Source organism: Pelophylax lessonae (assembly GCF_965119305.1).
Source record: "Pelophylax lessonae genome assembly, chromosome: 1".
Taxonomy (NCBI): Eukaryota; Metazoa; Chordata; class Amphibia; order Anura; family Ranidae; genus Pelophylax; species Pelophylax lessonae.
In genome coordinates this window covers 269405396-269418710 of record NC_138768.1, presented here as the reverse complement: position 1 = coordinate 269418710, position 13315 = coordinate 269405396, and the positions used below count along the sequence as shown (strand labels likewise).

The 13315-nt window shown below is 44.4% G+C and overlaps 1 protein-coding gene across 1 annotated transcript in view; it reads right to left on the bottom strand.

Moving 5' to 3' along the window:
- SMARCB1 (SWI/SNF related BAF chromatin remodeling complex subunit B1) overlaps positions 1–12899 on the bottom strand; it is a 38670-nt gene extending 25771 nt beyond the window's left edge. The window contains 4 exon segments of the mRNA XM_082252826.1: positions 944–1073; positions 5985–6105; positions 12754–12855; positions 12858–12899. Of these exon segments, the coding sequence (XP_082108952.1) occupies positions 944–1073; positions 5985–6105; positions 12754–12855; positions 12858–12884 (380 nt within the window). The 5' untranslated portion in view covers positions 12885–12899.
- Between the last annotated feature and the right edge of the window lie 416 nt (positions 12900–13315).

The window sequence follows — 13315 nt, the reverse complement described above, 5'->3', positions numbered from 1 at the left end:
CTCTGAGGATCTAAAAAAAAAGAATTGTTGCTCTCCATAAAGATGGCCTAGGCTAAGATTACCAAGACCCTTAAACTGAGCTGCAGCACGGTGGCCAAGACCATGCAGTCGTTTAACAGGACAGGTTCCACTCAAAACAGGCCTCGCCATGGTAGACCAAAGGAGTTGAGTGCATGTGCTCAGCGTCATATCCAGAGGTTGTCTTTGGGAAATAAGACGTATGAGTGCTGCCAGCATTGCTGCAGAGGTTGAAGGGGTGTGGGGGGGGGTCAGCCTCTCAGTGCTCAGACCATACTGTGCACACTGCATCAAATTGGTCTGCATGGTTGTCGTCCCAGAAAGAAGCCTCTTCTAAAGATGATACGCAAACAGTTTGCTGAAGAAAAGCAGACGAAAGCCCCGTACACACGTACCGACTGTCGGCTGTAAATATTCGGCCGATTGTAGGCTTGTTATTATGATGCTTCCGACAGCCGACAGCGCATTTTCGGCCGAACAGAAACTGTCGTGCAAGCATTAAAATTTTTGTTGGCCAACACCGGAACGGCCGATAGTTCGCCAGTCAGTACAGAATTCGGCCGACAGACAGCAGATTTGCAAGACTGGGCATGCTCAGAAAAGAAAAAAAGACAAGGAAAGTTAACCATCACTTGACATCACTTCTGCAGTCGGCTGTTGGTCGACAAAATTCGTGTGCAGTCTTTTGCAGTTTTCAACAGACACGACAGCCCTGGACAAAAGACGGCCGATCGTTCAGCCGACGATCGGTACGTGTGTACGGGGCTTAAGGCCATGTATTACTCGAACTAGGTCCTGTGGTCTGATAAGACCAAGATAAACTATTTGGTTCAGATGGTGTCAAGGTATACGACAATCTCCCACAAGCGAGAAGGCAATTACACAAAATTAGAAATCTTTAATAGATTAATACTTATTAACGTACCTGAGGTAGGTTGGAGGTTCTGTGCTAATGGAAACAGCTTTGTATTTCTCATCGTTCCCATCGAGGATCTCTTCAACTTCTGAAGCTTTCAGTAGAGTAACACTAGTAGCTAATGTTGTGTATCCATGATCTAAGTAATAATCATAACAAGGGAGGGAGTCATCCAATAATCTATTTGAACAGTTGCCACCTCAGTGTTACAGGAATTACATCAGATTCCAATAATAAGATTTTTTTTCTTCCATGTAAATTGCCCAGATTATACCAATATTACTACTCTGATGGTTTTGGGTTTAATATCACTTTAAGGTAAAAAATGTCCTGCCTTTTGAACCACCTGATGTCACATAGAATTTCCAGGGCCCCGGATGTACAATACAAAATGTTTTTATCCCAGGCGAATGCTTTTTTTGTGCTTTATAGGTAGAATCTCTGACAATGCTGTGCTGACTAGGGCACAGCATGAGTATAACCTGACTAAAATTGCTAGAAAATAAATGACAGATATTGGTGCAATATGTTCTTTAAAGCTGAACTCCAGCTTTGGACACACTTGGCCCAAACAAACCATGTCCCTCAATAACCCATGTGGCCGCTGGACTGTGACAGCCTCACTAACATGTGAGGCTGCTGGATGTGCGGTATAAACTGTATGTAGCTGAGGCTACATACAGCATACTGCACTGTGTTCCGGGTGGGAGCAGAGACCTCCTGTCTCATACCTAGAACACAGTAGAGTCTATCATGGAGCTCAGCCATTTAGAGACAGCAATGTATTCTAGCAATGAATACAAAGCTTGCTCTGATTGGCCGAGTCAGAGAGGTGGGCTGTCACAATCTCTGACTCAGCCAATAAATCAGAGGAAGCTTTGTATTCATTGCTTTCTCTAAATGGCTGAGCTCTGTGATAGACTCTGTTTTCCAGGTATGAGACAGGAGGTCTCGGCTCCCACCCGGAACACAGTGCAGTATGCTGTACGTCACTGGTCCTCAACCCTGGCCTACAGGGCCCACTAACAGGCCAGGTTTGCAAGATAACTGAGATACATCCCAGGTGATCTCATTTGCTGCTCAGTGATTGCAGTACTCTAGTCTGCATCTCCCCAAGGTAATACTTAAAATCTGGCCTGTTAGTGAGCCCTGAGGACCAGAGTTGAGGACCACTGCTGTACGTAGCTTCAACTACATACACTTTATGCCGCACATCCAGCAGCTTCACATGTTAGTGAGGCTGTCACAGTCTCTGCCCCCCCTTCCCTCTTTCCCTGCAACCAAAGCTCTGCCCCCCCAGCATAGACTTCCCCACTGCCACTCCATCGTTTGACCATACAGGTGCATCTCAAAAAATTAGAATATCAGCAAAAAGGTAATTTCAGTAATTCAATTAAAGTGAAACTCATTTTATATGGATGCCTTACACACAGAGTGATCTATTTCAAGCTTATCTTTCTTTTAACTGATGATTATGGCTTACAGCTAATGAAAACCCCAAATTGAGTATCTCAGAAAATTAGATTATTACATAAATAGCATAAAAAATAAAAAGGTTTTTAATACAGAAATGTTGGCTTACTGAAAACTATGTCCATGTACAATATAGTATGCACTCAATACTTGGTGGGGGCTCCTTTTGTACGAATTACTGCATCAATGCGGCGAGGCAATATGGAAGCCCAGGTTGCATTGTTAGCGTCCTTCAGCTCATCTGAATTTTTGCCATCTTCCTCTTGACAATACCCCACATAGATTCTCTATGGGGTTTAAGTCAGGCGAGTTTGCTGGCCAATCAAGCACAGCGATACCATGATCATTAAACCAGGTATTGGTACTTTTGGCAGTGTGGGCGGTGCCAAGTCCTGCTGGAAAATGAAATCCGCATCTCCATAAAGCTGGTCATCAGAGGGAATTTCCTGGTAGAGGGCAGCACTGACTTTGGACTTGATAAAACACAGTTGACCAACACCAGCAGATGACATGGCTCCCCAAATCCTCACGGACTGTGGAAAAATGTGCATTTTATTTGAAAATCAAGGTCCCATAGTCTGTGGGGTATTGTCAAGAGGAAGATGAGAGACACCAGACCTAACAATGCAGACGAGCTGAAAGCCACTATCAAAGCAACCTGGACTTCCATAACACCTCAGCAGTGTCACAGGCTGATCACCTCCATGCCACACCGTATTGATGCAGTAATTCACGCAAAAGGAGCCTTGAACAAGTATTGAGTGCATACTATACTGTACATGGACATACTTCAGTAAGCCAACATTTCTGTATTAAAAATCCTTTTTTTTTTAATTTTCTGAGATACTGAATTTTGAGTTTACTAGCTGTAAGCCATAATCATCAAAATAAATAAATACTTGAAATATATCACTTTGTGTGTAACATATCTAAAATATATTAATTTAACTTTTCGAATTGAATTACTGAAATAAAAGAACTTTGATATTCTAATTTTAATAGATGCACCTGTAGCTCACATCGCCCGTGTGCTGGATGCCAAGGAGCTGCTCCCCTGCTGCACGCACAGCCTGCTCTCCCGGCCGAGCAGTCTACCTCCTGCATGTGGATTCCCCCACATGCAGGTCATATGACCGGCACTACACGCGCCCCCTCCTTTCCCCATAGGCACAGCGAGAACCCACCCTTTTCGATCTCTGTGCCCACTTGGGACAAAGGCCATGCTCCCTGTGCGGGACCGACATGGACCTTGTTTCCTGGGCTACCCAACACCAAGCCATGGGTTGGCTGGACACCAGCTCCAGGGATAAATACCGGAGCGGGGCCCGGGCACTGGCAGTCCTGCTCTCTCCCCCCTCACTCCACTGGCTGTGAGGGGTCCTGGACTGCAGGTCAGACCCCACAGACTCATCCAGCACCTTTTCTCACTTCCCAGATCCAGCAAGCCTGCCAGCACTCTGCCATCACTGCCGTGTGCTAGTCCTGTGAGCCGATTAAAGTGATTGTAAAGTCTTGTATTTTTTTTTTTTTTTTAAATAACAAACATGTTAAACTTACCTCCTCTGTGTAGTTGGTTTTACACAAGGCAGCCCAAATCCTTCTAATCTTGGGTTCTTCTTTGCTGTTGCTGGTCCCTTCCTCATGTTAAGTGCCCCCACAGCCAGCAGCTTGCTATGGGGGGCACCCGAGCTGCAGCTCTGTGTATCCACAGCCGCTGCTGTGTTTTAGCAGAAGGAGAGACCCATACGCCCAAGGGACTTGTAGACATCGCTGGATAGAGATGGGGCTTAGGTAAATAATAGGGGGGCTGCTACACACAGAAGGCTTTTTAATCCTAATGCATAGAATGTATTAAGATAAAAAAAACCTGACTTTACAACTCCTTTAACTCTTTGCCTGTCAGACCTCTGCCAGCCCTGCCCTGTGCCAGGCCTGAGAGTGGATTAACCCCTTTGCCTGCCAGAATGCTGGCATGCACGTTGTGTGCCCGGTCCTGTGTAAGGATTAACCCTTTACCTGCCAGAACTCTGCCATCCCTGTGTTACTGACAATTGTTAGTCCAAAATTTCTGCTATCCGGCTGAGCGCCCACTCCCTGCCGTTCAATAAATGTCTTGTGTACACTCCTACCCTCTGCGTGTGTTCTGTCCCACCTACACCTCCGTCACAGAGGGACATAGTTTGAAGTGTATCAGAAGCTTCAGTTCAGCCTTAAGCTGCCTCAGTCATCAATATTCCAACCTGCCATAGATCATGCAACAATAATACCACTTTCCCATAATGATTACTAACTACTAAAACAGAGGTTAATAATTTAAAACAAGGTTCAACACAGGCATCTAAAACATCTAGCTTTGTCCTTAAATCATCGAGTGTCTCTGTCCACTTTTCTGCTAAAAGAGAAACTGTCAAGACAAAGCTGCTAACTGTCCAGTCCTGTCCATCACTGTTTCAAACTCCTTCAGCACAGACCTCATGACCAAGGCCTAAGAATTTGGAGGATTCAAAAAGAAATGGAAGCATTTATGATGTTACTATAGAGTTTTGTATAAATACTGTGGGGAGAGTGGAATAAACTTTTTAAAGTATCTGAAAGTCTGTGTCAAGTATTAACCACTTTAAGACCAAAAGGATTTGCCCCCTTAATGACTAGGTCCTATTTTGCAATTCGGCACTGCGTTAATTTAACGGACAATTGCGCAGTCATGCGACGATGTACCCAAATAAAATTGATGTACTTTTTTCCCCACAAATAGAGCTTTCATTTGGTGGTATTTGATCACCTGTGCGATTTTATTTTTTGCGCTATAAACAAAAAAAGAGCAACAATTTTGGGGAAAAAAAAAAAAAACATTTAAAAACCAAAATTTAACATTTTAGGCCAATTTGTTTTCTGCTACATATTTTTGGTAAAAATCGCAATAAGCGTATTTCGATTGGTTTGCGCAAAAGTTATCGCGTCTACTACGGGAAAGATTTGTAATTTTTATTTATTTTTTTTACTAGTAATGGCGGCGATCTGTGATTTTTTGCGGGACTGCGACATTGTGGCGGACAGATCGGACCCCTAACTGACATTTTTGGGGGTACTAGTGACATTACTACAGTAATCAGTGCTAAAAAATATGCACTGTTACTGTAATAATGACACTGGCAGGGAAGGGGTTAACCCTTTGGATGATCAATGGGTTAAATGTGAGCCTGGGGGAGTGATTCCAACTGTGTGTGTGTGGGGGGGGGGGGGGGGCATGCCTAGTGAAATGCCTATAGACACATGTGATCCTATATAGAAGTATCACATGAGCTCTGTGATAATTTCAGGGAGAAAAACGGTCAGCTGTGTTTACAACAGCTGACCGTCCTCTCTCAGCAGGGAGTGATCGCGGGTGTCAGGCAGCAATCGGAACCGCCTGACCCGTGCATCATCTTCCGTGCCCCCTAGCTTCCCGTGTGTGACCGACGTAGGTCTACGTCGGTTTGCGCAGGCGAGCCACCCAGCCGCAGTAAAAAGGCAGTGGGTGGTCGGGAAGTGGTTAAAAATCCAGAAAACCATTAAAAAAAAAAAAAACAGTATTTACATTTCTTCCCATGTGAGGAGGCTACAATCTTCTTCCTTTCTTCAACAGTGGCCAAGCGTCTCCAGAGAGAAGGGTACCTTTTATACAGTGAACCCCTAAACATGCGCAGGTAATTTCCCACCTATAAAGAAAAATATATTTATCACTTTAGAAACATTCAGCGACAGTAACTTGCATAAAAACCCTAACCACAGACAGAAGCATCAAGCAATAGCAGGTATCGGGGAGACATCTTAACCCCCCATTATATATCCCATATAATGTGCCTCTGAAAACCACTAAAGTAAATCTGTCTCAGTATAAATTATGGAAGGTGCCATCCCCGATTTGTTATAAAAATGCCAGGGTCCAAGGCTGTCATCTGTATCCATTTTTCACCACGAGTTAGAATAGGCATGCAGGACAAGAGTCCAGACTTTGGTGGCTGCCAGATTGATCACTAAGTGGAGTCACTAACCCAGAGCAAATATGCAGATCAGGACTCCTGACATACTTGTTCCAGGTCAGTGACTGCAAATGCTCTGAAGCCTAAGTTAGAAAAGCAGTACAACCCCAAGACTTGGGATGCAATGTAAATCCTACATAAAAACAGAACACAATCATTTGCAAATCTCATAAACCCATATTTTATTCACTACAGAAAATATTTCATATTTTAAAACTGAGAAAAAATGTACCACTTTTAAAACAAATAACGGTAATTTTGAAATTGATGGCAGTAACATGTCTGAAAAAAGTTGGGACAGAGCAACAAAAAGCTGGCTAAGCGGTACTACCAAGGAAGAGCTGAATAGGTTAATTAGGTCAATTAGCAACTAAATATGTTAATTAGCAACAGGTCAGTAACATGAGTGGCTATAAAAAGAACATCTTAGAGAATCAGTGTCTCAGAAGTGAACATGGGCAGAGGTTCAACAATCTGAAAAACTGCATCTAAAAAATGGAATATCGAATATCAGAATCACCTAAGGTAAAATTGCAAATGCAGTATATCAAAAGATTCCAAGAATCTGGAGAAATCTCTGTACGCAAGGGACAAGGCTAAAAAGCAATACTGCATGCTTGCGATCATCGGGTTCTCAATGCACTGCATTAAAAAACAGGCATGATTCTGTGATGGACATCACTTGCATAGGCTGCTCATGGATACTTGAAAAAATCCCTGTCCGAACACAGCTCCCCATGCCATCCAAAAATACAAGGTACAGCTTTAACATGCAAAAGAAACCAGATCTGAACATGATCCAGAAACGCTGCCATAATCTCTGGGCAAAAGCCAATTTAAAATGGTTTGTTAAAAAGTGGAAACCTGTTTTGTGGTAAAATGAATTAAAATTTGACATTCTTTTTTGGCAACCATGGGTGCCACGTCCTCCAGACTAAAAAGAAGAACCTCCTGGGTTGTTATCAGTGCTCAGTTCAAAAGCCTGTATCTGATGGTATGGGGATGCATTAGTGTGTATGGAATGGGAAGCTTGCACATCTGGAAAAGGCACCATAAATGCTGAAAGATGTAATCCAGCATGGCTTCTTAATAGAGTCTGGGAACTTTAAATGGCCTGCCTGCAGTCCAGACCTTTTAACAATTGAAAATATTTGGTGCATCTTAAAACAAAAAATATAACAGACAACCAATGGCTGTTAGAGTAGAACTATAGGCAAAACTTTTTTTTTTGGATAGTGTAAGGGAGGGTTATAAACCCTGTCAGATTTTGTTTCGCCACCTGTGTCCCATTGTAGAGATTTCTCTTCACTTCCTGTCCCGTACCAAACAGGGTATTCCTTGGGGACCCCCATGTCACCAGAACTAGTGTCCCCGTTGGAAGATTTCCTCACTATTTTCTGGGGACAACCCAAAATTTGAGTAATTTCTTTTACATATCGCACATTCACATCAGTTCCTGCTTACAATCTAAGGACCCCATCTCACACACTTTTTTTTTTTCCGTTTGAGCCCGTGGTACGCAAAAACAAAACTACAAAGTGAACCAAAAGTGTAGGGTGTACATTGGTCCCCTCCCAAAGGGTGCAAGCCACCCCCCCCTTTTTTTTTTTATTTTATTATAATACAATGGCTTGAAAAAAAAAAAAAAAAAAAAAGATTCCAACTGTCTACACATTTTGAACCCTCCCAGCTGTGCTATTGTATTGCGATAGGCGGGAACCTTCCTTGCAGTCAGAATACACTGATCAGTGCTGCTGGTTAGAGCCAGTGATACTGATTGTTCAGGAAGAAACCTGACAGGCTGGTTGTAGAGAAGTTGATCATCTTCTCTACAACCTGGATGCCTATGCATGGATTCAATTTTAAATCCATGTATGACCAGCTTAAAGTGGAACTATAGACAAAACATGTTCCTTTTTTTTTGACCCGTCAGTTGTATTTTTTTTTTGCCATCTGTGTCCCACTGTGAAGGTTTCTCTTCACTTCCTGTCCCATAGCCAAACAGGAAGTGAGAGGAAATCCCTGCAAATTAAAGCGGAGTTCCACCCTGTATTTTTTTTTTTTTTTTTTTTTTTAATACCCCCGGGACAGTCAGGGCTAGTGCATTCCACAATGGCTAGCCTCTGATCTGTCCCGGGTTGCACTTACCTGTTAGGACAAATACTTAACTTGCAAACATCTTGTCCAGCGCTGCCATCTCAGATGTGGGCAGCTTGAAGCCAGCGCGCCCTCTTCGGCGTCTTCTTCCGCCTTCTTTGGTCCCACGATGCTCTGCGCCGGCCCCGACGTCACTTCCGGGTCGTGCGCGTCATCCCTCCACAGCTTCTGGGCATGCCCAGAAGCTGTTTAGAAGGGGATGACGCGCGCGACCCGGAACTGACGTCGGGGCCGGTGCAGGCGCAATGATCCCTGGGAGCTATGACGTCCAGCTCCCAGGAATCATTGCAGAGCCAGGAAGTGACGACGGGCCGCGGCCGAGGAAGGAGGAAGAAGGAAGTAAGGCAAGTATATTTTCTTCGCTACGAGGTAAGTAAAAAAAAAAAAAAATACGCGATTATCCATTTCTTTTTCAGGTGACCCGGAGCGAGAAGATGGAGGCAAGTATAAAAATAGGGTGGAACTCCACTTTAAGGGAATTCTTTGAGGTCCCCCCAGGTCACCAGAACTAGTGTCCCCGTTGGAAGATTTCCCCGCTATTTTCTGGAGACAACCCAAAATGTAAGTAATTTCTTTTACTTTAATGATAATGGTAAACAGGACAAAGAGAGGGTGAATCTCCCTAACGGAGGCACAGACAGCAAAAAAAAAATGACAGGGGTTCTGATACCGCTCCTCTCTAGCCAAAACTATAAAAAAAGAAGTTTTGCCTTTAGTTATACTTTAAAGCAGTAAGAAGAAACCTATATAGCAAGAATGGGACAACATTCCTCTCCCAAAACTCCAGCAAGTGGTGTCTGTTCCCAGACATTTGCAAAGTGTTGTTAAAAGAGGGGATGCTACACCATGGTAAACATGGCCCTGTTTTCTCAGCCTATAAACGCACATATATGTTAGCCTGTGTGTCCATGCGCACACATGCATTTACAGGCATTTTAGAAGAGCCCTTAGGCTTCGTTTCCACTGCTGCGGCTACAGAGTCGTGCTACTTCTAGCGCGACTGTAGTGTAACTTGTTCGCGGCTTTCAGTGCGACTTGTACCTCATTATAGAAGGAAGTCGCACTGAAGTCGGCCCAAAAGTAGTGCACAAACTACTTTTCAAGTCACCGCAACTCAAGTCGCGGCAGTTAGAACGGGCCAAATGGAAATGAATGACTTGACTTGCTGTGCGACTTGACATGTGTCAAGTCGCACAGCAAGTCGCAACAGTGGAAACGGAGCCTTATAGGCTAAAAAACGACATCACCAGTGCGTTCAGGAGAGCATTTTGGCAAAAAATTTAGACAGCGCATAAACACATGTTAACTATAGATGTGTTTAAGTACGTTTGCGTGTTAATGCATTCCAATGGTCAGAATAAATCTAATTATTCTGGCCAATAGCGTACATCAACACCAAATGTGCATAAACGTGTGTGCAAAAACTTGGTTTTTACCATTTTTAAGCAGCTCTACTGTCAGGAGATAAAAGAAAAATTTTATCAAATACTTACCATAATTTTCCTTTCCTTGCGCCAACCTATGGCAGCAAACATGTGATAGTAGCCCTACCTACTTCTGCCCACAGGACCAGTGCAAAGGTATAAAGAGTTAACGCTCACACAACAGCCTATTTCCTCACATCGCTAGGAACAAAGCGGGAGGTTTTAGAATGCTGTTTGGCGACAGGAAAGGAAAATTATGGTAAGTACTTGATACAATTTCGCTGGTGCCAACATGGCAGCATATATGCGATAGGCCAACAACTAGCTACCAGGGTGGGAAGCTTAGGCAAATCCAATCGTATAATAAGGTGAGAAAGTACCGCCTTCACACCAAAGACAGTTGTAAGTACTACTAAGCCCGTCAGTAGAATGGGCTGTTGTGTTGGTGTTAACTCTTTAGAGCTTTGCTTCTGGTATTGAGGGCGGAAGTATGCAGGGCTAATACATGTAGGCTACCATGTTGGAACTCACTGTGCATGAGGACTTAAAGAGAAAGTCAGTGATTTTTTTTTTTTAATTCAGTTACCTGAAAAGTAAAAAGGCATAATGTGCTAGTATGCATCGCATATTTGCACTTTATGTGACACTTCCCTCCAAATGAAGCCGTCGTCACTGCTGGAGGCTGCATTCATCTTCACCCGTCTGCCTTTCGGGTCCACGGACTCCAGCTGTGCTACAGGCTGGAGCAACGTGACGTCACTCCCACGCGGGGAGATTAAATATATACCGTGTTTCCTCGAAAATAAGCCCGGTGTAACGTTAAAAAACCATACCCCGTGAAGAAACCATACCCTCGTCACTTCCGGTCTGAAACAGCTGAGCAGCGCAGTAGTGCGCATGCTCAGAGCCCCGGATACGTGATTGAAGAAGAAAGAATTTGAGAAGTGCGCATAAATCATGTCCTCTCCTATCGCTGTAACTTCCCTCATCTCCAGTAATAAATATAAAAGCGGCGGCGGGTGTATGAGACGTAAATGTGACGGCGATCGCGGCTCCGTGATGCGCTTTTATATTTATTACCGGAGATGAGGGATGTTACAGCGATAGGAGAGGACATGATTTATGTTGCACCCGAAGGGTTTTAATGTACCCGCCGCAAGTTTAACTACCGTGAGAAATCCATACCCTCCGTAGAGGAACCAGAAGTGACGAGGGTATGGTTTTCTCACGGGTATGGTTTTTTCACGGAACACCGGGTCTTATATTAATTTTGGCACCAAAAGACACAGTAGGGTTTATTTTCGGGGTAGGTCTCATCTGTAATTTGCTGTCTTCTCCCTCCCTGCCTGTACCTAGTAAAAGTGGTTGTACAATTCTAGCATCCACTCTATTACTGTTTTATATAATGTCCAATGTGTTTCTGTAATATAATAATGTTAAATACCTTCCGTACAGCGCAGCAAAGCTGATCCCCCGCTCTGCTCTCCTTGTCTTCTCCCCCGCTGGGGGGTCACAGATGGCCGATTATAATCGCGTGAAATACCTTCGGTACAGCGCCGCTCAGCTGATCTCCAGCTCTGCTCTTCCTTCTCTTCTCCCCCGCTAACAGTTGTACAGAAGGTATTTCACACAATTATAATACTCTGCGCTTACGTGACCCACTCTGAACACTGCAGAGCGGAGGGGCTGAGTTCCCCCGCTGACAGCTATGAGAAGAGGAGGAGAGCAGAGCGGGGGATCAGCTGAGCGCCGAGCGGTGCTGTACTGAAGGTATTACACATTATTATGTTACAGAAACACCCTGGACATTATATAAAACCGTAATAAAGTGGATGCTAGGATTTTACAGACACTAATCTAGGGCTTATTTTCAGGGTAAAGCTTATATTGCAGCCCTCCCCGAAAATAACAGTAGGTCTTATTTTCAGGGTAGGTCTTATATTCAGGGTAGGTCTAATTTTCAGGGGAAACAGGGTATATCAGCGCTATGTAAATATCTGTTATTTATAATATAAATCGAACATCTTGACACACAAATGGCTCATTTACACTTGTGATTGGGGGTGTGGGAAAACCCTGTTTTTACCGCCCCTCAACAGATCCCCTTTTGCTGCTGAGAGTGAACACATGCCATGGCAGCAATTATACCCTGTTGCGCTCGGCAAGTATTACTACCCACTGAGTGTGACCCATTCAAGTGAAAAGGGGGGGGGGGGGGGCCACGATGCAGCCGCCCAGCCACTCCACACAACTGCAGTGCATGTGTTTAGTATTTAGGGGGTTAAACAGGCGGTGAGGAAGCGATACCACACCTCCTATCGCTCTCTGAAGAGCGACCTGATCGCGGATCGCACGTCAAACAGCAATGTAAGTGAAAACAAGGCCGGAGTGGGATTTATCACCATGCAGGATGGGAAAAGCAGTGCGATTCACAATGTGGCGATCGCTGCAACTCGTGGAATAAGGAAGACATACATATTGGGATAGCACACAGATAGGACTGCTATGGGCAATACAATTGGGACTGGCAACTCATGTTAATAATGTGAAGGAGGACTAAGCCGCCTTTTACTGACACCATTCATTCATTTCTGGGTATTGTATGCCGAGTCTGTCCTCTCCTCATCCCACCACACTCTTATCATTGTCCCCCCATCCGCTTTCTTTGTCTCAGGCCTCGCTCTCCATACAGAAAGCCTGGCGGGCCCTGTGCAGCTACAAGCTCGACTTTCCCGCTCCTTACCTCGGAGCCGATCATGTAGAAATCCCCATCTTCCTCCAATTGAAATTTCACCGGCTTCTGGCCAAACGTTTTACTTAGCGCCATAATCATCTTGCCGTCCACCACAGCGCCGGGCCCGCCGCACTGAGCATGCGCTGGACATCAGCGTGCCACTGAGCGTGCGCATTGCCAGATCCTCGCACTGAGCATGCGTGAAATAGTGTATACCTGGTCAGCGGTGCTTTGCGTGAATCGTCGTGTGCGTGGGTACTGCGTCGTCTTAAAGCGCACGTATCACTACATATTACGTAACATAGGTTGCCCGACCTTTCTCTAAAGCTGGTTTATTGGTATGTTGTGTAGAACATGTTGCTCTACGAAGAAATTGAAGAGCAACGTGTTTAGATAGCCAGAACAATTTGATTTGGTTAGTGGTAGAGTACAAAAAGGGTTTTTCTCTTTCGTCCATATCTTCTTAGACCCTTGGAGAGCAGCATAACCCAAAGGTCAAAGAAGATTTGGCGCTGTGTCCATCAGTGAACCTAAGAGAAAAGGATTTTACGGTAAGACAAAAATCCAGTTT